The following is a 25,720-nucleotide window of genomic DNA, read 5'->3' on the forward strand; positions in this document are numbered from 1 at the left end:
CAGACTTTAGTATTCAGCGTTCACTGAACCACCTGGGACACGAGGAGCCACCTTGACAAACGTTTTCTACCCCAAACATCTCAGATTGTCGCCCTGAAACATACAGAGAGAGGAAAAGCAGCTCACCACGGATGTGTTCTGGTTTCTCGATGCTCCTCCGTCTGATTGTCTGGTGTCTCTTCCTCTCACTCTTAAACTCCCCACTCATGCCCCGTGGACATGTCAACGTTCTGCCAACGTCACCATATACATTGTCTCATTTTCATATGATTAATTATCAGAACAAACACGGGAGGAAAGTATTCACATGCAACTGACAGTTTTGTCTTAAAGTGTGTGAGAAAACAATCTGGCAAAACTCAGGGGTACAGGGGAAGGGCTGCACGATTATGGCCAAGATGATTATCACGTCATTATTTTGATAAATATTGATATCGTGATTATTTATCATCATATTTTTATTGCACTTTCACATCAAGATGTAATCCCTTTTTAACTATATAAAAGTGTGATAAACAATGATAAAAGTATTAATCCTATAACCCTGTTTTTATTACTGAAACAGCATACAATCATACTGCTACTGTATTTTTTAGACCCCCAAAGTGATGTAATGCAAACGAACTCCAAATCACCTCGCAGCTGCGTGGACAACGCTGCCACTGAAGGGGCCAAAACAGGGAATCTGTCCCTGACATAATGGATGTCGGGGAGGCACATAGAGCAGATGTATGGTACATGTTGATTAGTGAATATTTTGACAGAGACCAGTGAAAATGGAGGATATGATGATATATGGCTGGGATGAGCTCTTTGATCTAGTATATAGGGTTGTGATGTGGAGCCAGCGAATAGTCGCGTCCGGAACGGCTCGGGTTTGGTTGTGTTTTTGTCTGCTGATTTGAAAAACAATAAAACTCTGCTTCTTGCATCATACTTGTACAGCATTAAGTGATTCATCTGAGTTACCTGTGTTGACTTTCTGACACCTTTAAAATTGAACATTGAAGAACATTGAACTGGGGTCTCAGCCGTTCCAGGCCCAAGGCTTGAGATTTCAAGACTCAACAGATGAACAGAGTGCTGCTTTCACTTCCATGCTGTGCAACATTCCTGCAAATGTACAAATAAGGTCTGCACCATGTTGGAAAAAAACAACATTGCAATATATTTTTTCTGCTATATATATACTGCAATATGAAAACAATACTCACCCTACCCCTTTTGTTGGCTACAGTCTGAAAAAAAGTTTGAAAAATGTTCGAAAAATGTCGCAAAAAAGTCCTGTGCAGCCCTAGTCAGGGCATAATATTTTGCTATAAGTTATAAAACTGTGCTGCATCATTAAAAGGTCCATATCTTCAGACAGGGAGATCAGTTCAGGTGGGTGGCATCGCCTCCAGCCTAGAAACTGTTAAAAGTGTTTAATGTACATTTTAATTCCTCACTTCAAAGGAGGACATTCAGAGCCAGGAGGCAGTTCACATTAATGAGAACCACCAACGATCGTTTGCTTTGACAACACGGGATATTTAAAGTTGAAGTCTGGGGACAGCAAATATTAGTCAACGGACTCGAGTCCCTGAACAAACTTTTAAATGGTTCATGTCGCCTCTTGGCTTACTTGAGCACTATACAGAGAAAAACGTTCTAAGTGTGTCAAAGCATTTGGCTGAAAAAAAAGAGGTTTTCTCACTATAATAAATGTCATCTTTAGACTGTTGCTTTTTGAATATAAAAACCCAAACGACTAGTATGAGATAGAAGTGAACCCAACCCACCGACGCATCATCAACATCCTGCTCCACAGCACAGTTTTACTCCAGTGTTTGGATGCATATATCTATTTCAGCAACAGGAGTCAACCGGACCGCCGACTGGAAACGAGGAACAGGTGTTGGCCGGATCGTTGACTCAGGATCTGTGTCGGCAGCTTTGTTCGGTGGGGTGATTGTCAAGGACAAACAGTCTGTACATCACATTCCCCAGGTCATCAAGGAGCACGGTAACATGTAGTTGTATCATGCCCATGACAGACCCCAACCTTTTCACCAGTCCTATGTCCTTCCAGCGAGCACAGACCCTGAAAAGGTGCCGGACATGTCCAAGAAATAGAACCGTGTGACCGGACAGGGCATCGACCACAACGCTGCCGTACATATGTCCTCTACACTCACCCCACCTAACAAGGCCATCGACAATGCCGTAAGTGAGCCAGTTCCCGAGTTGAGTGTCCCAGCCAACGTCAAGCCAGTTCTTGTGTCGGGGGTCCCAGCTGACATCACGACAGCTCTTGCATGCATTTATATTATTATTATGCATAGATCCTATTTTTCAGCATTAAAATTTGCTTATCTGTTGTTATACATATTTCTTATTTATATTTACTTATGATTTCTCTATTTTTATTTATTTATATTTATTTCCTAGACGGAGAGATGGAAGGAGGTGGCCGCTCTATTGATCCCCTCCACCTTAAAGAAGGAGCTTCAGGGTGGAGGGACCGTATATATATATATATATATATATATATATATATATATATACAGTATATATTATTTTTTTCACATCTTATTCAAAATGCTGTAGCCACCAGAGTTTAGTTAAAAGAGGAAATTTGATCACATCACGCTAATCCTCAGATCTCTGCAGGAGCTTTCTGTCAATTTCAAGATCAACTATCAAATGTAATATCTTGTATTCAGGTCATATATGGCCTTACACAGAGGTCAGCAACCTGCAGCTCTTTAGCTCCTTGTCTACAAGGTCCCAACGTCTCACACAGACACACACAAAGTCATAAATCAATGTGAGAAACATCTCTCAGTCTGAGTTAGAGTTTGCTTTCCCCTAAAGCTACAGAGTAATGCAAACACTCAGCTCCACGTCGATCTAGCCGTGACAACACCAGAGTTTAACCTCTTGAGCCTCTAGGGGTGCTGGAAGGAGTGGTTCGTCTAGACAGACACACCCAACATAAATGAAGAATAGCTCCACAACTAGCAGGTCTATCTGCATGATCTTGGTCTCTATGGATAGATAAGATCTCAGAGAATTCATCCCCAGTGTCAGTAACATTGGACAGTGGATAACACCATTATAGCAGTTATGCCATGCACAGAGATGCCACTGAATTCATTCAGCAACTCCTCGACTACCACTGAGTCAAAGCAGATATAAATAACACAAAGCTCATAGATTCTATAAAGGTTTTAGTCAGGATAGGACCAGGAGGACTCTCCATCTGGTCCACTTGGATACCCAAAGTGTGCCAAATGGGTTTTCTACCTCTTGAAAGGGAATCTGCCTCTAAAATACTCCTGATATCCACTACAGGAGGCTACGTGCACACAATGGAGCCTTTGGTCATGACATTCAGCCTGTGCTTCATCACATTCTACCATTGTGCATCATCACATTCTACCGTTGTGCATCATCACATTCTACCGTTGTGCATCATCACATTCTACCATTGTGCATCATCACATTCTACCATTGTGCACAGTATAACATCAATACAAATATATATAATATATATAATTTTGACTTCAAATGGAGTAGTTTTATTATAACAATGAAACATGATGTAAATAAGATAAGAATCCAAAGTCAAGTATGAACGTGATAATAATATTTTAAAGTAAAAATACAATTTCTCGTGCGTTTATTTTGTAACTAAAATATTGAAATCATTGTCAAACAAACATTGTTTGGACTAAATCCACTGTGAGTGTTGTTTTAGTCACGTTAAAGCCTCGTCTTTTAGAAACTATACAGATAAAAACACCACCCGACATTTTATGACGTTTTTAAAGGCATTGATTTAACACACAGCTCAGCTGAACCAAACGATACCAGGTTCTGTCGGGTAAAAGAGGTTAACGTTAATTTACTCACGGACTGTACTTAGGTACACATTTTGAGGTACTTGTATTACACCTGAGTATTTCCATTATACGTAACTTTATACTTCTACTCCGCTACATTTCAGGGGAAATATGGTAGTAGTCAGTAGATGTTGCTGATAATACTTACTGAGTTTTAAATGCAGGACTTTTACTTGTCGTGGAATATTTTCAGAGTGTCATTTTAGTACTTTCACTGAAGTAAAGGATCTCAATACTTGAAACAGTGATGGTTAGGAGTGTAAATACCACGAATAACTAATAAGATATTAATGAATCAGATGCAAACGGAGTGGAAGTAGGTAGGGAGAGGGTGTCGGGGGTGGATTGGAATTGGTCCGTAGTCCTGCCATGTCTGCTGTCTCTGCCCACGATGCTGAACTCAGATTTCTCTGATAATGCTGATGTACTTTTACTCGAGTAAAGGATCTAAATACTTCCACCACTGTGGCTTTTTACCACAGTGACGGTTAGCTGAGTAAATACCCACGATTAGCTTATAAGATCTGAGTGAATCAGATGAGTCAGTGTTGGTCTGACTGTCTGGAGTTCAGCACCGTGGACAGAGACAGCAGACGGACACCGTCTCCATCACACTGGAGACACGGCAGGACTGGCTATCAGTTTACTTCATGGCTCCTCTAAAGAGGTTTAAACCAACCGATACGTTCATTTACTTTGACACAACCTGCAGCAGCTCTGCAGAAGGGAAAGAACGTCGCCATATTCTCCTAGATTAGAGGTTTCTATTGAGTCTGTTAGAATCAATTCATTGTTGGATTTGGTGTTTTCATTGGCTTTATTGATTAGTAGAGAGATATAGAATATGATTAGACTTATCCTTTAGAGAGGTTAGTACACACAGAATGAAATCTATTGTAGAACTGTTTGTGTTTCTAGAGTTTTGTTTAAAGGAAATCTAGAAGAGCTTGATCAACATTTCATATTGCTAAACATAAATAAAACAAAGACGCTGGAACATGAATGCTGAACTTTTTATTGCAGTAAATTTAAGAGCTTGTGTTTTCAGTGGTTATCATGAAACAGACCGGTCCACCTGCAGCACATCAGATGATCAGCTGGTGATGATCACAGCTTCTTGGCGCACACAAAGGGCTTCTTCTTTGAGCAGACGTTATCGTTCCACATTCCCCACTCTGAAAGAAAAGATAGAGAAGTCGTTCACATTTCCTGCTTTCAGCTGGCAGATAATGGGCCTCATGCAGGAACAGTGTTGTCTTAAAGTGCTCGTTTCAACTTGATGAAGGCCTCCTGTTCAGGAGTAGGTTCATGATAAGCGATCATTAACGTCATCAACGCCCCTAAATGACTACACAAGGCTCCATGTTCCTTCTTCATGTTCTTGCATGAGGCCCGTTGTTGTGCAACCTTTCTTTCTAATCCGTTTTTCTTACCTTCGTAGTTCGACTCGACGCAGTCCTCGTCTCCACCGAAATTGTCTGGTTGACCATTATGCCATTGATGGTAGTCGAATGCAGATCCATCAACGTATTTAAACTCTTCCTGAAAACACACAAAGGTATAAGGATCAGTTATGAGTTTACTAAACGGCCAATCAGTCTGATCACAACGAGACGTAACACTGCTCACCCCTGATCTTTCAGCTCCAATCCAGAATTGTTTGAGGTCAGTGCTGGCAGAATAGCTCAAACAAAGCACCTCAACCATTTCTTCCTCATTGTGCATTGACACCAGACCGCCACCTTCGGAGACGCACTCGTCCTGAAATCAACAGAAAAGTCTTAACACCGGCACTTTACCACGACATATAAGAGATGATGATGACGACTTTATGTGTGCGTCTGCATCACCTGTGCCTCCTGGAAAGTCTTTGGAGTCTCGAAGTATTTCACACAGCGATCCTTAGCCATGTGGATCCATCCGTCACCACATGCCGCAGGTTCATAGCTTTCACATATCTCCGAAGCTGGAGGAGCTGTGGGATCACAGGTGTTTTAATAAGGTTTCTTTGGGTTTTTGATTCAGTAATGTGATGGTGATGGTGATGGTACTTACTGTCAGGTCTGGCTGTGACGGCGTCCAGGACGCCAACGAACAGCAGGACAGCGGTAATTACAGCTGGATGCATGACTCAGGATTTACTAACTCTCCACAGCTGGAATATGACCTGGGAAGGTAAGAGTACATCCTATTACCGTAATTCACCTCTTAAAGGAGTCGGTAGATCGATACTGCCTACAACGTTAACTTTGTTTGGTACATAACCCCCATAACCCGTTGTAGAAAATGAACTATCAAATGTAATATCTTGTATTCAGCTGCTATATGGTCTGGCATCAACTATCAGACTTTAGTATTCAGCGTTCACTGAACCACCTGGGACACGAGGAGCCACCTTGACAAACGTTTTCTACCCCAAACATCTCAGATTGTCGCCCTGAAACATACAGAGAGAGGAAAAGCAGCTCACCACGGATGTGTTCTGGTTTCTCGATGCTCCTCCGTCTGATTGTCTGGTGTCTCTTCCTCTCACTCTTAAACTCCCCACTCGTGCCCCGTGGACATGTCAACGTTCTGCCAACGTCACCATATACATTGTCTCATTTTCATATGATTAATTATCAGAACAAACACGGGAGGAAAGTATTCACATGCAACTGACAGTTTTGTCTTAAAGTGTGTGAGAAAAACAATCAGCCAAAACTCAGGGGTACAGGGGAAGGGCTGCACGATTATGGCCAAAATGATAATCACGCCATTATTTTGATAAATATTGATATCGTGATTATTTATCATCATATTTTTATTGCACTTTCACATCAAGATGTAATCCCTTTTTAACTATATAAAAGTGTGATAAACAATGATAAAAGTATTAATCCTATAACCCTGTTTTTATTACTGAAACAGCATACAATCATACTGCTACTGTATTTTTTAGACCCCCAAAGTGATGTAATGCAAACGAACTCCAAATCACCTCGCAGCTGCGTGGACAATGCTGCCACTGAAGGGGCCCAAAACAGGGAATCTGTCCCTGACATAATGGATGTCGGGGAGGCACATAGAGCAGATGTATGGTACATGTTGATTAGTGAATATTTTGACAGAGACCAGTGAAAATGGAGGATATGATGATATATGGCTGGGATGAGCTCTTTGATCTAGTATATAGGGTTGTGATGTGGAGCCAGCGAATAGTCGCGTCCGGAACGGCTCGGGTTTGGTTGTGTTTTTGTCTGCTGATTTGAAAAACAATAAAACTCTGCTTCTTGCATCATACTTGTACAGCATTAAGTGATTCATCTGAGTTACCTGTGTTGACTTTCTGACACCTTTAAAATTGAACATTGAAGAACATTGAACTGGGGTCTCAGCCGTTCCAGGCCCAAGGCTTGAGATTTCAAGACTCAACAGATGAACAGAGTGCTGCTTTCACTTCCATGCTGTGCAACATTCCTGCAAATGTACAAATAAGGTCTGCACCATGTTGGAAAAAAACCACATTGCAATTTATTTTTTCTGCTATATATATACTGCAATATGAAAACAATACTCACCCTACCCCTTTTGTTGGCTACAGTCTGAAAAAAAGTTTGAAAAATGTTCGAAAAATGTCGCAAAAAAGTCCTGTGCAGCCCTAGTCAGGGCATAATATTTTGCTATAAGTTATAAAACTGTGCTGTATCATTAAAAGGTCCATATCTTCAGACAGGGAGATCAGTTCAGGTGGGTGGCATCGCCTCCAGCCTAGAAACTGTTAAAAGTGTTTAATGTACATTTTAATTCCTCACTTCAAAGGAGGACATTCAGAGCCAGGAGGCAGTTCACATTAATGAGAACCACCAACGATCGTTTGCTTTGACAACACGGGATATTTAAAGTTGAAGTCTGGGGACAGCAAATATTAGTCAACGGACTCGAGTCCCTGAACAAACTTTTAAATGGTTCATGTCGCCTCTTGGCTTACTTGAGCACTATACAGAGAAAAACGTTCTAAGTGTGTCAAAGCATTTGGCTGAAAAAAAAGAGGTTTTCTCACTATAATAAATGTCATCTTTAGACTGTTGCTTTTTGAATATAAAAACCCAAACGACTAGTATGAGATAGAAGTGAACCCAACCCACCGACGCATCATCAACATCCTGCTCCACAGCACAGTTTTACTCCAGTGTTTGGATGCATATATCTATTTCAGCAACAGGAGTCAACCGGACCACCGACTGGAAACGAGGAACAGGTGTTGGCCGGATCGTTGACTCAGGATCTGTGTCGGCAGCTTTGTTCGGTGGGGTGATTGTCAAGGACAAACAGTCTGTACATCACATTCCCCAGGTCATCAAGGAGCAGGGGAACATGTAGTTGTATCATGCCCATGACAGACCCCAACCTTTTCACCAGTCTTATGTCCTTCCAGCGAGCACAGACCCTGAAAAGGTGCCGGACATGTCCAAATAGAACCGTGTGAACGGACAGGGAATCGACCACAACGCTGCCGTACATATGTCCTCTACACTCACCCCACCTAACAAGGCCATCGACAATGCCGTAAGTGAGCCAGTTCCCGAGTTGAGTGTCCCAGCCAACGTCAAGCCAGTTCCTGTGTCGGGGGTCCCAGCTGACATCACGACAGCTCTTGCATGCATTTATATTATTATTATGCATAGATCCTATTTTTCAGCATTAAAATTTGCTTATCTGATGTTATACATATTTCTTATTTATATTTACTTATGATTTCTCTATTTTTATTTATTTATATTTATTTCCTAGACGGAGAGATGGAAGGAGGTGGCCGCTGTATTGATCCCCTCCACCTTAAAGAAGGAGCTTCAGGGTGGAGGGACCGTATATATATATATATATATATATATATATATATATATATATATACTGTATATATATATATATATATACAGTATATATTATTTTTTTCACATCTTATTCAAAATGCTGTAGCCACCAGAGTTTAGTTAAAAGAGGAAATTTGATCACATCACGCTAATCCTCAGATCTCTGCAGGAGCTTTCTGTCAATTTCAAGATCAACTATCAAATGTAATATCTTGTATTCAGGTCATATATGGCCTTACACAGAGGTCAGCAACCTGCAGCTCTTTAGCTCCTTGTCTACAAGATCCCAACGTCTCACACAGACACACACAAAGTCATAAATCAATGTGAGAAACATCTCTCAGTCTGAGTTAGAGTTTGCTTTCCCCTAAAGCTACAGAGTAATGCAAACACTCGGCTCCACGTCGATCTAGCCGTGACAACACCAGAGTTTAACCTCTTGAGCCTCTAGGGGTGCTGGAAGGAGTGGTTCGTCTAGACAGACACACCCAACATAAATGAAGAATAGCTCCACAACTAGCAGGTCTATCTGCATGATCTTGGTCTCTATGGATAGATAAGATCTCAGAGAATTCATCCCCAGTGTCAGTAACATTGGACAGTTGATAACACCATTATAGCAACGATACCATGCACAGAGACGCCACTGAATTCATTCAGCAACTCCTCGACTACAACTGAGCCAAAGCAGATATAAATAACACAAAGCTCATAGATTCTATAAAGGTTTTAGTCAGGATAGGACCAGGAGGACTCTCCATCTGGTCCACTTGGATACCCAAAGTGTGCCAAATGGGTTTTCTACCTCTTGAAAGGGAATCTGCCTCTAAAATACTCCTGATATCCACTACAGGAGGCTACGTGCACACAATGGAGCCTTTGGTCATGACATTCAGCCTGTGCTTCATCACATTCTACCATTGTGCATCATCACATTCTACTGTTGTGCATCATCACATTCTACCATTGTGCATCATCACATTCTACCATTGTGCACAGTATAACATCAATACAAATATATATAATATATATAATTTTGACTTCAAATGGAGTAGTTTTATTATAACAATGAAACATGATGTAAATAAGATAAGAATCCAAAGTCAAGTATGAACGTGATAATCATATTTTAAAGTAAAAATACAATTTCTCGTGCGTTTATTTTGTAACTAAAATATTGAAATCATTGTCAAACAAACATTGTTTGGACTAAATCCACTGTGAGTGTTGTTTTAGTCACGTTAAAGCCTCGTCTTTTAGAAACTATACAGATAAAAACACCACCCGACATTTTATGACGTTTTTAAAGGCATTGATTTAACACACAGCTCAGCTGAACCAAACGATACCAGGTTCTGTCGGGTAAAAGAGGTTAACGTTAATTTACTCACGGACTGTACTTAGGTACACATTTTGAGGTACTTGTATTACACCTGAGTATTTCCATTATACGTAACTTTATACTTCTACTCCGCTACATTTCAGGGGAAATATGGTAGTAGTCAGTAGATGTTGCTGATAATACTTACTGAGTTTTAAATGCAGGACTTTTACTTGTCGTGGAATATTTTCAGAGTGTCATTTTAGTACTTTCACTGAAGTAAAGGATCTCAATACTTGAAACAGTGATGGTTAGGAGTGTAAATACCACGAATAACTAATAAGATATTAATGAATCAGATGCAAACGGAGTGGAAGTAGGTAGGGAGAGGGTGTCGGGGGTGGATTGGAATTGGTCCGTAGTCCTGCCATGTCTGCTGTCTCTGCCCACGATGCTGAACTCAGATTTCTCTGATAATGCTGATGTACTTTTACTCGAGTAAAGGATCTAAATACTTCCACCACTGTGGCTTTTTACCACAGTGACGGTTAGCTGAGTAAATACCCACGATTAGCTAATAAGATCTGAGTGAATCAGATGAGTCAGTGTTGGTCTGACTGTCTGGAGTTCAGCACCGTGGACAGAGACAGCAGACGGACACCGTAGATTAGAGGTTTCTATTGAGTCTGTTAGAATCAATTCATTGTTGGATTTGGTGTTTTCATGGGATTTATTGATTAGTAGAGAGATATAGAATATGATTAGACTTATCCTTTAGAGAGGTTAGTACACACAGAATGAAATCTGATGTAGAACTGTTTGTGTTTCTAGAGTTTTGTTTAAAAGAAATCTAGAAGAGCTTGATCAACATTTCATATTGCTAAACATAAATAAAACAAAGACGCTGGAACATGAATGCTGAACTTTTTATTGCAGTAAATTTAAGAGCTTGTGTTTTCAGTGGTTATCATGAAACAGACCGGTCCACCTGCAGCACATCAGATGATCAGCTGGTGATGATCACAGCTTCTTGGCGCACACAAAGGGCTTCTTCTTTGAGCAGACGTTATCGTTCCACATTCCCCACTCTGAAAGAAAAGATAGAGAAGGTGTTCACATTTCCTGCTTTCAGCTGGCAGATAATGGGCATCAAGCAGGAACAGTGTTGTCTTAAAGTGCTCGTTTCAACTTGATGAAGGCCTCCTGTTCAGGAGTAGGTTCATGATAAGCGATCATTAACGTCATCAACGCCCCTAAATGACTACACAAGGCTCCATGTTCCTTCTTCATGTTCTTGCATGAGGCCCGTTGTTGTGCAACCTTTCTTTCTAATCCGTTTTTCTTACCTTCGTAGTTCGACTCGACGCAGTCCTCGTCTCCACCGAAATTGTCTGGTTGACCATTATGCCATTGATGGTAGTCGAATGCAGATCCATCAACATATTTAAACTCTTCCTGAAAACACACAAAGGTATAAGGATCAGTTATGAGTTTACTAACCGGCCAATCAGTCTGATCACAATGAGACGTAACACTGCTTACCCCTGATCTTTCAGCTCCAATCCAGAATTGTTTGCGGTCAGTGCTGGCAGAATAGCTCAAACAAAGCACCTCAACCATTTCTTCCTCATTGTGCATTGACACCAGACCGCCACCTTCGGAGACGCACTCGTCCTGAAATCAACAGAAAAGTCTTAACACCGGCACTTTACCACGACATATAAGAGATGATGATGACGACTTTATGTGTGCGTCTGCATCACCTGTGCCTCCTGGAAAGTCTTTGGAGTCTCGAAGTATTTCACACAGCGATCCTTAGCCATGTGGATCCATCCGTCACCACATGCCGCAGGTTCATAGCTTTCACATATCTCCGAAGCTGGAGGAGCTGTGGGATCACAGGTGTTTTAATAAGGTTTCTTTGGGTTTTTGATTCAGTAATGTGATGGTGATGGTGATGGTACTTACTGTCAGGTCTGGCTGTGACGGCGTCCAGGACGCCAACGAACAGCAGGACAGCGGTAATTACAGCTGGATGCATGACTCAGGATTTACTAACTCTCCACAGCTGGAATATGACCTGGGAAGGTAAGAGTACATCCTATTACCGTAATTCACCTCTTAAAGGAGTCGGTAGATCGATACTGCCTACAACGTTAACTTTGTTTGGTACATAACCCCCATAACCCGTTGTAGAAAATGAACTATCAAATGTAATATCTTGTATTCAGCTGCTATATGGTCTGGCATCAACTATCAGACTTTAGTATTCAGCGTTCACTGAACCACCTGGGACACGAGGAGCCACCTTGACAAACGTTTTCTACCCCAAACATCTCAGATTGTCGCCCTGAAACATACAGAGAGAGGAAAAGCAGCTCACCACGGATGTGTTCTGGTTTCTCGATGCTCCTCCGTCTGATTGTCTGGTGTCTCTTCCTCTCACTCTTAAACTCCCCACTCATGCCCCGTGGACATGTCAACGTTCTGCCAACGTCACCATATACATTGTCTCATTTTCATATGATTAATTATCAGAACAAACACGGGAGGAAAGTATTCACATGCAACTGACAGTTTTGTCTTAAAGTGTGTGAGAAAAACAATCAGCCAAAACTCAGGGGTACAGGGGAAGGGCTGCACGATTATGGCCAAAATGATAATCACGCCATTATTTTGATAAATATTGATATCGTGATTATTTATCATCATATTTTTATTGCACTTTCACATCAAGATGTAATCCCTTTTTAACTATATAAAAGTGTGATAAACAATGATAAAAGTATTAATCCTATAACCCTGTTTTTATTACTGAAACAGCATACAATCATACTGCTACTGTATTTTTTAGACCCCCAAAGTGATGTAATGCAAACGAACTCCAAATCACCTCGCAGCTGCGTGGACAACGCTGCCACTGAAGGGGCCCAAAACAGGGAATCTGTCCCTGACATAATGGATGTCGGGGAGGCACATAGAGCAGATGTATGGTATATGTTGATTAGTGAATATTTTGACAGAGACCAGTGAAAATGGAGGATATGATGATATATGGCTGGGATGAGCTCTTTGATCTAGTATATAGGGTTGTGATGTGGAGCCAGCGAATAGTCGCGTCCGGAACGGCTCGGGTTTGGTTGTGTTTTTGTCTGCTGATTTGAAAAACAATAAAACTCTGCTTCTTGCATCATACTTGTACAGCATTAAGTGATTCATCTGAGTTACCTGTGTTGACTTTCTGACACCTTTAAAATTGAACATTGAAGAACATTGAACTGGGGTCTCAGCCGTTCCAGGCCCAAGGCTTGAGATTTCAAGACTCAACAGATGAACAGAGTGCTGCTTTCACTTCCATGCTGTGCAACATTCCTGCAAATGTACAAATAAGGTCTGCACCATGTTGGAAAAAAACCACATTGCAATTTATTTTTTCTGCTATATATATACTGCAATATGAAAACAATACTCACCCTACCCCTTTTGTTGGCTACAGTCTGAAAAAAAGTTTGAAAAATGTTCGAAAAATGTCGCAAAAAAGTCCTGTGCAGCCCTAGTCAGGGCATAATATTTTGCTATAAGTTATAAAACTGTGCTGCATCATTAAAAGGTCCATATCTTCAGACAGGGAGATCAGTTCAGGTGGGTGGCATCGCCTCCAGCCTAGAAACTGTTAAAAGTGTTTAATGTACATTTTAATTCCTCACTTCAAAGGAGGACATTCAGAGCCAGGAGGCAGTTCACATTAATGAGAACCACCAACGATCGTTTGCTTTGACAACACGGGATATTTAAAGTTGAAGTCTGGGGACAGCAAATATTAGTCAACGGACTCGAGTCCCTGAACAAACTTTTAAATGGTTCATGTCGCCTCTTGGCTTACTTGAGCACTATACAGAGAAAAACGTTCTAAGTGTGTCAAAGCATTTGGCTGAAAAAAAAGAGGTTTTCTCACTATAATAAATGTCATCTTTAGACTGTTGCTTTTTGAATATAAAAACCCAAACGACTAGTATGAGATAGAAGTGAACCCAACCCACCGACGCATCATCAACATCCTGCTCCACAGCACAGTTTTACTCCAGTGTTTGGATGCATATATCTATTTCAGCAACAGGAGTCAACCGGACCACCGACTGGAAACGAGGAACAGGTGTTGGCCGGATCGTTGACTCAGGATCTGTGTCGGCAGCTTTGTTTGGTGGGGTGATTGTCAAGGACAAACAGTCTGTACATCACATTCCCCAGGTCATCAAGGAGCAGGGGAACATGTAGTTGTATCATGCCCATGACAGACCCCAACCTTTTCACCAGTCTTATGTCCTTCCAGCGAGCACAGACCCTGAAAAGGTGCCGGACATGTCCAAATAGAACCGTGTGAACGGACAGGGAATCGACCACAACGCTGCCGTACATATGTCCTCTACACTCACCCCACCTAACAAGGCCATTGACAATGCCGTAAGTGAGCCAGTTCCCGAGTTGAGTGTCCCAGCCAACGTCAAGCCAGTTCCTGTGTCGAGGGTTCTAGCCAACGTCAAGCCAGTTCCTGTGTCGGGGGTCCCAGCTGACATCACGACAGCTCTTGCATGCATTTATATTATTATTATGCATAGATCCTATTTTTCAGCATTAAAATTTGCTTATCTGTTGTTATACATATTTCTTATTTATATTTACTTATGATTTCTCTATTTTTATTTATTTATATTTATTTCCTAGACGGAGAGATGGAAGGAGGTGGCCGCTCTATTGATCCCCTCCACCTTAAAGAAGGAGCTTCAGGGTGGAGGGACCGTATATATATATATATATATATATATATATATATATATATATATATATATATATATATATATATATACTGTATATATATATATATATATACAGTATATATTATTTTTTTCACATCTTATTCAAAATGCTGTAGCCACCAGAGTTTAGTTAAAAGAGGAAATTTGATCACATCACGCTAATCCTCAGATCTCTGCAGGAGCTTTCTGTCAATTTCAAGATCAACTATCAAATGTAATATCTTGTATTCAGGTCATATATGGCCTTACACAGAGGTCAGCAACCTGCAGCTCTTTAGCTCCTTGTCTACAAGATCCCAACGTCTCACACAGACACACACAAAGTCATAAATCAATGTGAGAAACATCTCTCAGTCTGAGTTAGAGTTTGCTTTCCCCTAAAGCTACAGAGTAATGCAAACACTCGGCTCCACGTCGATCTAGCCGTGACAACACCAGAGTTTAACCTCTTGAGCCTCTAGGGGTGCTGGAAGGAGTGGTTCGTCTAGACAGACACACCCAACATAAATGAAGAATAGCTCCACAACTAGCAGGTCTATCTGCATGATTTGGTCTCTATGGATAGATAAGATCTCAGAGAATTCATCCCCAGTGTCAGTAACATTGGACAGTTGATAACACCATTATAGCAACGATACCATGCACAGAGACGCCACTGAATTCATTCAGCAACTCCTCGACTACAACTGAGCCAAAGCAGATATAAATAACACAAAGCTCATAGATTCTATAAAGGTTTTAGTCAGGATAGGACCAGGAGGACTCTCCATCTGGTCCACTTGGATACCCAAAGTGTGCCAAATGGGTTTTCTACCTCTTGAAAGGGAATCTGCCTCTAAAATACTCCTGATATCCACTACAGGAGGCTACGTGCACACAATGGAGCCTTTGGTCATGACATTCAGCCTGTGCTTCATCACATTCTACCATTGTGCATCATCACATTCTACCGTTGTGCATCATCACATTCTACCATTGTGCATCATCACATTCTACCATTGTGCACAGTATAACATCAATACAAATATATATAATATATATAATTTTGACTTCAAATGGAGTAGTTTTATTATAACAATGAAACATGATGTAAATAAGATAAGAATCCAAAGTCAAGTATGAACGTGATAATCATATTTTAAAGTAAAAATACAATTTCTCGTGCGTTTATTTTGTAACTAAAATATTGAAATCATTGTCAAACAAACATTGTTTGGACTAAATCCACTGTGAGTGTTGTTTTAGTCACGTTAAAGCCTCGTCTTTTAGAAACTATACAGATAAAAACACCACCCGACATTTTATGACGTTTTTAAAGGCATTGATTTAACACACAGCTCAGCTGAACCAAACGATACCAGGTTCTGTCGGGTAAAAGAGGTTAACGTTAATTTACTCACGGACTGTACTTAGGTACACATTTTGAGGTACTTGTATTACACCTGAGTATTTCCATTATACGTAACTTTATACTTCTACTCCGCTACATTTCAGGGGAAATATGGTAGTAGTCAGTAGATGTTGCTGATAATACTTACTGAGTTTTAAATGCAGGACTTTTACTTGTCGTGGAATATTTTCAGAGTGTCATTTTAGTACTTTCACTGAAGTAAAGGATCTAAATACTTGAAACAGTGATGGTTAGGAGTGTAAATACCACGAATAACTAATAAGATATTAATGAATCAGATGCAAACGGAGTGGAAGTAGGTAGGGAGAGGGTGTCGGGGGTGGATTGGAATTGGTCCGTAGTCCTGCCATGTCTGCTGTCTCTGCCCACGATGCTGAACTCAGATTTCTCTGATAATGCTGATGTACTTTTACTCGAGTAAAGGATCTAAATACTTCCACCACTGTGGCTTTTTACCACAGTGACGGTTAGCTGAGTAAATACCCACGATTAGCTTATAAGATCTGAGTGAATCAGATGAGTCAGTGTTGGTCTGACTGTCTGGAGTTCAGCACCGTGGACAGAGACAGCAGACGGACACCGTCTCCATCACACTGGAGACACGGCAGGACTGGCTATCAGTTTACTTCATGGCTCCTCTAAAGAGGTTTAAACCAACCGATACGTTCATTTACTTTGACACAACCTGCAGCAGCTCTGCAGAAGGGAAAGAACGTCGCCATATTCTCCTAGATTAGAGGTTTCTATTGAGTCTGTTAGAATCAATTCATTGTTGGATTTGGTGTTTTCATTGGCTTTATTGATTAGTAGAGAGATATAGAATATGATTAGACTTATCCTTTAGAGAGGTTAGTACACACAGAATGAAATCTATTGTAGAACTGTTTGTGTTTCTAGAGTTTTGTTTAAAGGAAATCTAGAAGAGCTTGATCAACATTTCATATTGCTAAACATAAATAAAACAAAGACGCTGGAACATGAATGCTGAACTTTTTATTGCAGTAAATTTAAGAGCTTGTGTTTAGCAGTGGTTATCATGAATCAGACCGGTCCACCTGCAGCACATCAGATGATCAGCTGGTGATGATCACAGCTTCTTGGCGCACACAAAGGGCTTCTTCTTTGAGCAGACGTTATCGTTCCACATTCCCCACTCTGAAAGAAAAGATAGAGAAGTCGTTCACATTTCCTGCTTTCAGCTGGCAGATAATGGGCCTCATGCAGGAACAGTGTTGTCTTAAAGTGCTCGTTTCAACTTGATGAAGGCCTCCTGTTCAGGAGTAGGTTCATGATAAGCGATCATTAACGTCATCAACGCCCCTAAATGACTACACAAGGCTCCATGTTCCTTCTTCATGTTCTTGCATGAGGCCCGTTGTTGTGCAACCTTTCTTTCTAATCTTTTTTTCGTTACCTTCGTAGTTCGACTCGACGCAGTCCTCGTCTCCACCGAAATTGTCTGGTTGACCATTATGCCATTGATGGTAGTCGAATGCAGATCCATCAACGTATTTAAACTCTTCCTGAAAACACACAAAGGTATAAGGATCAGTTATGAGTTTACTAACCGGCCAATCAGTCTGATCACAACGAGACGTAACACTGCTTACCCCTGATCTTTCAGCTCCAATCCAGAATTGTTTGCGGTCAGTGCTGGCAGAATAGCTCAAACAAAGCACCTCAACCATTTCTTCCTCATTGTGCATTGACACCAGACCGCCACCTTCGGAGACGCACTCGTCCTGAAATCAACAGAAAAGTCTTAACACCGGCACTTTACCACGACATATAAGAGATGATGATGACGACTTTATGTGTGCGTCTGCATCACCTGTGCCTCCTGGAAAGTCTTTGGAGTCTCGAAGTATTTCACACAGCGATCCTTAGCCATGTGGATCCATCCGTCACCACATGCCGCAGGTTCATAGCTTTCACATATCTCCGAAGCTGGAGGAGCTGTGGGATCACAGGTGTTTTAATAAGGTTTCTTTGGGTTTTGATTCAGTAATGTGTTGGTGATGGTGATGGTACTTACTGTCAGGTCTGGCTGTGACGGCGTCCAGGACGCCAACGAACAGCAGGACAGCGGTAATTACAGCTGGATGCATGACTCAGGATTTACTAACTCTCCACAGCTGGAATATGACCTGGAAAGGTAAGAGTACATCCTATTACCGTAATTCACCTCTTAAAGGAGTCGGTAGATCGATACTGCCTACAACGTTAACTTTGTTTGGTACATAACCCCCATAACCCGTTGTAGAAAATGAACTATCAAATGTAATATCTTGTATTCAGCTGCTATATGGTCTGGCATCAACTATCAGACTTTAGTATTCAGCGTTCACTGAACCACCTGGGACACGAGGAGCCACCTTGACAAACGTTTTCTACCCCAAACATCTCAGATTGTCGCCCTGAAACATACAGAGAGAGGAAAAGCAGCTCACCACGGATGTGTTCTGGTTTCTCGATGCTCCTCCGTCTGATTGTCTGGTGTCTCTTCCTCTCACTCTTAAACTCCCCACTCATGCCCCGTGGACATGTCAACGTTCTGCCAACGTCACCATATACATTGTCTCATTTTCATATGATTAATTATCAGAACAAACACGGGAGGAAAGTATTCACATGCAACTGACAGTTTTGTCTTAAAGTGTGTGAGAAAACAATCTGCCAAAACTCAGGGGTACAGGGGAAGGGCTGCACGATTATGGCCAAGATGATTATCACGTCATTATTTTGATAAATATTGATATCGCGATTATTTATCAGCAATATTTGTATTGCACTTTCACATCAAGATGAACAGAGTGCTGCTTTCACTTCCATGCTCTGCAACTTTCCTGCAAATGTACAAATTAGGGCTGCACCATGTTGGAAAAAAAAGACTTTGCAATATTTTTTTTCTGCTTTATATATATTTCAATATGAAAAAATACTCACCCTACCCCTTTTGTTAGCTACAGTCTGAAAATAAGTTTGAAAAATGTTCGAAAAATGTCCGAAAAAAAGTCCTGTGCAGCCCTAGTCAGGGATTAATATTTTGCTATAAGTTATAAAACTGTGCTGTATCATTAAAAGGTCCATATCTACAGATGGGGACCAGTTGCACCAATAAAACAAGCATAATGTGCCCATTACTCACACTAACGTTATAGCTTTGGGCCAACAGAAACTCTGATTAATATGATTGTGAAGTTCATTATTTTAAAGTTGAAGCACTCACTGAAAGTCAGCTTTAGACTGGTGATTATAAATATCTGGATTTATTTGGTCGGGGTCCTTCTGTGTGGAGTCTGCATGTTCTCCCCGTGTTAGAGTGGGTTTACTCCGGGAACTCAGGTTTCCTCCCACAGTCCAAAAACATGCAGGTTAGGTTAACTGCTGACTCACTTTAAATAAAGGCTATAAATGCAGTCAAGTTGAGTCCAAATGCAATTAGAATAAAATCCCCCTCCGTTTAAAAGGTATATAAGTGGCATTAATATTTAATAACATTGCTGATTTCCCCGCTGAGGGACTAATAAAGGATTATCTCATCTTATCTTAACATGATTCAAATTGAAATGTGTTTCTGTTTATCACTATCAAACAGGTCTGACGTATTGAGGTAAGAGTACAAATGGTAGTAAGCATTAGGCTTAATAGGTGTTACGATTAGCAGGGGGTCCCTGGCCCCCAAAAAGAGGTTTGAGAACCCCTGCCTTAGAGAGTCTCTCTCTCTGTGTAAGATGATAAAGTCTGTACTGAGTTCAGTTCAGGTGGGTGGCATCGCCTCCAGCCTAGAAACTGTTAAAAGTGTTTAATGTACATTTTAATTCCTCACTTCAAAGGAGGACATTCAGAGCCAGGAGGCAGTTCACATTAATGAGAACCACCAACGATCGTTTGCTTTGACAACACGGGATATTTAAAGTTGAAGGCTGGGGACAGCAAATATTAGTCAACGGATTCAAGTACCTGAACGAACTTTTAAATGGTCCTCTGGTTCATGTCGTCTCTGGGCTTACTTAAAAAATAAGTTTTCTCACCATAATAAATGTCATCTTTAGACTATTGCTTTTTGAATATAAAAACCCAAACGACTAGTATGAGATAGAAGTGAACCCAACCCACCGACGCATCATCAACATCCTGCTCCACAGCACAGTTTTACTCCAGTGTTTGGATGCATATATCTATTTCAGGAACAGGGTGTTGGCAGGACCGCCGACTGGAAACAAGGAACGGGTGTTGGCCGGATCGCTGACTCAGGATGTATGTATATGTGTATATGTATGGCGGTGTTGTGGTCGGCGCCCTGTCCATTCATAAGGTTTTATTTCTTGGACAGACCTTTTCAGGGTCTGTGCTCGCTTGAAGGACACAGGACTGGTGAAAAGGGTGGGGCGTGTCGATTGTGTTGCAACTGACCACCCCCCTCTGGGCATGATACAGCTACATGTTCTCCTGCCCAAGAACTGGCTTGACGTTGGCTAGAACCCCGACACAGGAACTGTCTTGACGTTGGCTAAGACCCCCGACACAGGAACTGTCTTGGCGTCGGTTGGGACACCTGATGCAGGAACTGGCTTGACATTGGCTAGGACCCCCGACGTAGGGACTGTCTAGACGTTGGCTAGAACCCAGGACGCAGGAACTGGCTTGATATTGGTTGGGACCCCCGACGCAGGAACTGGCTTGATGTTGGTTGGGACCCCTGATGCAGGAACTGGCTTGACGTTGGCTAGGACCCATGATGAAGGAGCTGTCGTGATGTCAGCTGGGACCCCCGACACAAGAACTGGCTTGACGTTGGCTGGGACACTCAACTCGGGAACTGGCTCACTTAAGGCATTGTGGACGTCCTTGTTCGGTGGGTTGAGTGTAGAGGACATATGTACGGCAGCGTTGTGGTCGATTCCCTGTCCGGTCACACGGTTCTATTTCTTGGACATGTCCGGCACCTTTTCAGGGTCTGTGCTCGCTGGAAGGACATAAGACTGGTGAAAAGGTTGGGGTCTGTCATGGGCATGATACACCTACATGTTCCCCTGCTCCTTGATGACCCGGGGAATGTGATGTACAGACTGTTTGTCCTTGACAATCACCCCACCGAACAAGGCCGCCGACACAGATCCTGAGTCAACGATCCGGCCAACACCTGTTCCTCGTTTCCAGTCGGCGGTCCGGTTGACTCCTGTTGCTGAAATAGATATATGCATCCAAACACTGGAGTAAAACTGTGCTGTGGAGCAGGATGTTGATGATGCGTCGGTGGGTTGGGTTCACTTCTATCTCATACTAGTCGTTTGGGTTTTTATATTCAAAAAGCAACAGTCTAAAGATGACATTTATTATGGTGAGAAAACTTATTTTTTTTCAGCCAAGTGCTTTGACACACTTAGAACGTTTTTCTCCATATAGTGCTCAAGTAAGCCAAGAGGCGACATGAACCATTTAAAAGTTTGTTCAGGGACTCGAGTCCGTTGACTAATATTTGCTGTCCCCAGCCTTCAACTTCAAATATCCCGTGTTGTCAAAGCAAACGATCGTTGGTGGTTCTCATTAATGTGAACTTTCTCCTGGCTCTGAATGTCCTCCTTTGAAGTGAGGAATTAAAATGTACATTAAACACTTTTAACAGTTTCTAGGCTGGAGGCGGTGCCACCCACCTGAACTGAACTCAGTACAGACTTTATCATCTTACACAGAGAGAGAGACTCTCTAAGGCAGGGGTTCTCAAACCTTTTTTGGGGGCCAGGTACCCCCTGCTAATCGTAACACCTATTAAGCCTAATGCTTACTACCATTTGTACTCTTACCTCAATACGTCAGACCTGTTTGATAGTGATAAACAGAAACACATTTCAATTTGAATCATGTTAAGATAAGATGAGATAATCCTTTATCCTTTTTTTCCAACATGGTGCAGCCCTTATTTGTACATTTGCAGGAAAGTTGCAGAGCATGGAAGTGAAAGCAGCACTCTGTTCATCTTGATGTGAAAGTGCAATAAAAATATTGCTGATAAATAATCGCGATATCAATATTTATCAAAATAATGACGTGATAATCATCTTGGCCATAATCGTGCAGCCCTTCCCCTGTACCCCTGAGTTTTGCCAGATTTTTTTTCTCACACACTTCAAGACAAAACTGTAAGTTGCATGTGAATACTTTCCTCCCGTGTTTGTTCTGATAATTAATCATATGAAAATGAGACAATGTATATGGTGACGTTGGCAGAACGTTGACATGTCCACGGGGCATGAGTGGGGAGTTTAAGAGTGAGAGGAAGAGACACCAGACAATCAGACGGAGAAGCAACGAGAAACCAGAACACATCCGTGGTGAGCTGCTTTTCCTCTCTCTGTATGTTTCAGGGCGACAATCTGAGATGTTTGGGTTAGAAAACGTTTGTCAAGGTGGCTCCTCGTGTCCCAGGTGGTTCAGTGAACGCTGAATACTAAAGTCTGATAGTTGATGTCAGACCATATAGCAGCTGAATACAAGATATTACATTTGATAGTTCATTTTCTACAAGGTGTTATGGGGGTTATGTACCAAACAAAGTTAACGTTGTAGGCAGTATCGATCTACCGACTCCTTTAAGAGGTGAATTACGGTAATAGGATGTACTCTCACCTTCCCAGGTCATATTCCAGCTGTGGAGAGTTAGTAAATCCTGAGTCATGCATCCAGCTGTAATTACCGCTGTCCTGCTGTTCGTTGGCGTCCTGGACGCCGTCACAGCCAGACCTTACAGTAAGTACCATCACCATCACCAACACATTACTGAATCAAAACCCAAAGAAACCTTATTAAAACACCTGTGATCCCACAGCTCCTCCAGCTTCGGAGATATGTGAAAGCTATGAACCTGAGGCATGTGGTGACGGATGGATCCACATGGCTAAGGATCGCTGTGTGAAATACTTCGAGACTCCAAAGACTTTCCAGGAGGCACAGGTGATGCAGACGCACACATAAAGTCATCATCATCATCTCTTATATGTCGTGGTAAAGTGCCGGTGTTAAGACTTTTCTGTTGATTTCAGGACGAGTGCGTCTCCGAAGGTGGCGGTCTGGTGTCAATGCACAATGAGGAAGAAATGGTTGAGGTGCTTTGTTTGAGCTATTCTGCCAGCACTGACCTCAAACAATTCTGGATTGGAGCTGAAAGATCAGGGGTAAGCAGTGTTACGTCTCATTGTGATCAGACTGATTGGCCGGTTAGTAAACTCATAACTGATCCTTATACCTTTGTGTGTTTTCAGGAAGAGTTTAAATACGTTGATGGATCTGCATTCGACTACCATCAATGGCATAATGGTCAACCAGACAATTTCGGTGGAGACGAGGACTGCGTCGAGTCAAACTACGAAGGTAAGAAAAAAAGATTAGAAAGAAAGGTTGCACAACAACGGGCCTCATGCAAGAACATGAAGAAGGAACATGGAGCCTTGTGTAGTCATTTAGGGGCGTTGATGACGTTAATGATCGCTTATCATGAACCTACTCCTGAACAGGAGGCCTTCATCAAGTTGAAACGAGCACTTTAAGACAACACTGTTCCTGCTTGATGCCCATTATCTGCCAGCTGAAAGCAGGAAATGTGAACACCTTCTCTATCTTTTCTTTCAGAGTGGGGAATGTGGAACGATAACGTCTGCTCAAAGAAGAAGCCCTTTGTGTGCGCCAAAGAGCTGTGATCATCACCAGCTGATGTCACATGAAATCACAGTCAGCGTCGACATCGACAGCTGATCAGCTGTGCTGCAGGTGGACCGGTCTGATTCATGATAACCACTGAAAACACAAGCTCTTAAATTTACTGCAATAAAAAGTTCAGCATTCATGTTCCAGCGTCTTTGTTTTATTTATGTTTAGCAATATGAAATGTTGATCAAGCTCTTCTAGATTTCTTTTAAACAAAACTCTGGAAAAACAAACAGTTCTACATCAGATTTCATTCTGTGTGTACTAACCTCTCTAAAGGATAAGTCTAATCATATTCTATATCTCTCTACTAATCAATAAATCCCATGAAAACACCAAATCCAACAATGAATTGATTCTAACAGACTTAATAGAAACCTCTAATCTACGAGAATATGGCGACGTTCTTTCCCTTCTGCAGAGCTGCTGCAGGTTGTGTCAAAGTAAATGAACGTATCGGTTGGTTTAAACCTCTTTAGGGGTCAAACAAGAAGATGTTTGTCTCCCACTTTGACTTGACGTGCAGATTCCATTTCAAGAGGTAGGAAACACATTTGGCACACTTTGGGTATCCTACACGGGCAGACTAGAGAGCTCTCTAGTCTCTCTAGTTGTGACACTCACATAGACCGCTAGACGGTGCGGGACTTGTCCGACCGTCGGCTTGGTGTGTCAGGACCTTTACGGGATGAGAGTCCAGACGGCTGGCAGGTAACAAAAATTCAAAAAACCAACGATGCAACGTAGCCAAACTGAGAAAAGAGAAGGAGACTAAAAGCACCAGGAGAAGAGGGGTGATAACGAAGTGACAGGTGAAACCCATCAGGGGGCAAAATAAAACAGGAAGCTACGGATAAATGATAAGAAACAAAGAAAGCATAACCTTTAGAACACAGGGGCCTGACACAAGGTAAAGAAAAGTGCATCATGGGAAATGCATTTTACAGTTATAACACACACAGTCTGCCGATCCATGATTCAGTCCAATGACTTCAGGCAGGTTAAACACTGGTGTTGTCACAGCTAGATCTACGTGGAGCCAGTGTTTGCATTACTCTGTAGCTTTAGGGGGTTTCTTATCGCACGCTGCTGCACAAAGCTGATCAGCCAACAGAGCTGAGATATAGTTCAAGCATTTAAGGTTTAGGTTTAGTAGAGTGTTGTATTGAGATGGGCTTGAAATAACGTGAACGTTTCCTTTAACGGAGCACAGACCAATACACGCTGTTTCTTACGGTGATAAATGCTGTGCTGTTTTGCAAGTCTAGAAGGTAAGGTATGCAAAAAAATCTCACAAGACTGGGTGCCCGACGACCTATCCTCATCTTAAAGGGACTGTTTGTAACTTCTTACTCGTATAAATCATTGCTGGTCGGTGTCTCCTGGTCTCTCGTGTGTCTCCGCTGTTCAGACTCAGACTCCAACACAAACTCCAGTGAAGCACCAAAACCTCTTGGTTGTATCTAGTGAAGCTGTTAAACAGTGTTGGCCGCGGTCGGAGGACGCGGGGGAGACCGTAGCTTTGGTCTCCAGGACCGGAGTCTCTGCTGTACTCTGCTCCTCTGCTCCTCTGCCTGCCTTCACTCACACACCACGCTCGTTCTCTCTCTCTCTCTCCACCTCTCACGTGCATGCTGCTCACTCCACACTGCAGGAGAGTTAGTAGCTCTGAGAATATCCATTAGCTTTGCTGATACACAGTTTGATATAATAGCAGGGTGGTTCCTTCA

At 41.9% G+C, this 25,720-nt stretch overlaps 4 protein-coding genes across 4 annotated transcripts in view; 1 reads left to right on the forward strand and 3 right to left on the reverse strand.

Annotated features, from left to right (window-relative positions):
* Window positions 1-25,720, reverse strand: part of LOC141760927 (C-type isolectin Sp-CL4-like) — a 58,823-nt gene that overhangs the window by 7,559 nt on the left and 25,544 nt on the right. The gene's annotated exons all lie outside the window — the stretch shown is intronic.
* On the reverse strand, window positions 4,893-5,856 carry LOC141760892 (C-type isolectin Sp-CL4-like). Its single transcript, XM_074623991.1, has 4 exons — window positions 5,738-5,856; window positions 5,517-5,648; window positions 5,321-5,429; window positions 4,893-5,062 (listed from the first exon to the last, which is right to left on the reverse strand). The coding sequence occupies exons 1-4, from the start codon at window positions 5,795-5,797 to the stop codon at window positions 4,995-4,997; spliced, it is 369 nt and encodes a 122-aa protein (XP_074480092.1). The 5' UTR covers window positions 5,798-5,856; the 3' UTR covers window positions 4,893-4,994.
* Window positions 17,272-18,236, reverse strand: LOC141761253 (C-type isolectin Sp-CL4-like). The gene is made up of 4 exons (XM_074624584.1): window positions 18,118-18,236; window positions 17,897-18,028; window positions 17,701-17,809; window positions 17,272-17,441 (listed from the first exon to the last, which is right to left on the reverse strand). The coding sequence occupies exons 1-4, from the start codon at window positions 18,175-18,177 to the stop codon at window positions 17,374-17,376; spliced, it is 369 nt and encodes a 122-aa protein (XP_074480685.1). The 5' UTR covers window positions 18,178-18,236; the 3' UTR covers window positions 17,272-17,373.
* LOC141760915 (C-type isolectin Sp-CL4-like) lies at window positions 23,126-24,129 on the forward strand. Its single transcript, XM_074624025.1, has 4 exons — window positions 23,126-23,240; window positions 23,330-23,461; window positions 23,549-23,657; window positions 23,916-24,129. The coding sequence occupies exons 1-4, from the start codon at window positions 23,181-23,183 to the stop codon at window positions 23,981-23,983; spliced, it is 369 nt and encodes a 122-aa protein (XP_074480126.1). The 5' UTR covers window positions 23,126-23,180; the 3' UTR covers window positions 23,984-24,129.

Source organism: Sebastes fasciatus, chromosome 22 (assembly GCF_043250625.1).
Source record: "Sebastes fasciatus isolate fSebFas1 chromosome 22, fSebFas1.pri, whole genome shotgun sequence".
Taxonomy (NCBI): Eukaryota; Metazoa; Chordata; class Actinopteri; order Perciformes; family Sebastidae; genus Sebastes; species Sebastes fasciatus.

Excerpts from the sequence above, each read along its gene's own strand:
- LOC141761253 (XM_074624584.1), bottom strand. The coding sequence starts at position 18,177 with ATGGCTAAGGATCGCTGTGTGAAATACTTCGAGACTCCAAAGACTTTC. Across the intron at positions 18,029-18,117 it reads AGACTTTCCAGGAGGCACAG|GACGAGTGCGTCTCCGAAGG; the intron begins GTGATGCAGACG and ends TGTTGATTTCAG. Across the intron at positions 17,810-17,896 it reads TTGGAGCTGAAAGATCAGGG|GAAGAGTTTAAATACGTTGA; the intron begins GTAAGCAGTGTT and ends GTGTGTTTTCAG.
- LOC141760915 (XM_074624025.1), top strand. The coding sequence starts at position 23,181 with ATGGCTAAGGATCGCTGTGTGAAATACTTCGAGACTCCAAAGACTTTC. Across the intron at positions 23,241-23,329 it reads AGACTTTCCAGGAGGCACAG|GACGAGTGCGTCTCCGAAGG; the intron begins GTGATGCAGACG and ends TGTTGATTTCAG. Across the intron at positions 23,462-23,548 it reads TTGGAGCTGAAAGATCAGGG|GAAGAGTTTAAATACGTTGA; the intron begins GTAAGCAGTGTT and ends GTGTGTTTTCAG.
- LOC141760892 (XM_074623991.1), bottom strand. The coding sequence starts at position 5,797 with ATGGCTAAGGATCGCTGTGTGAAATACTTCGAGACTCCAAAGACTTTC. Across the intron at positions 5,649-5,737 it reads AGACTTTCCAGGAGGCACAG|GACGAGTGCGTCTCCGAAGG; the intron begins GTGATGCAGACG and ends TGTTGATTTCAG. Across the intron at positions 5,430-5,516 it reads TTGGAGCTGAAAGATCAGGG|GAAGAGTTTAAATACGTTGA; the intron begins GTGAGCAGTGTT and ends GTGTGTTTTCAG.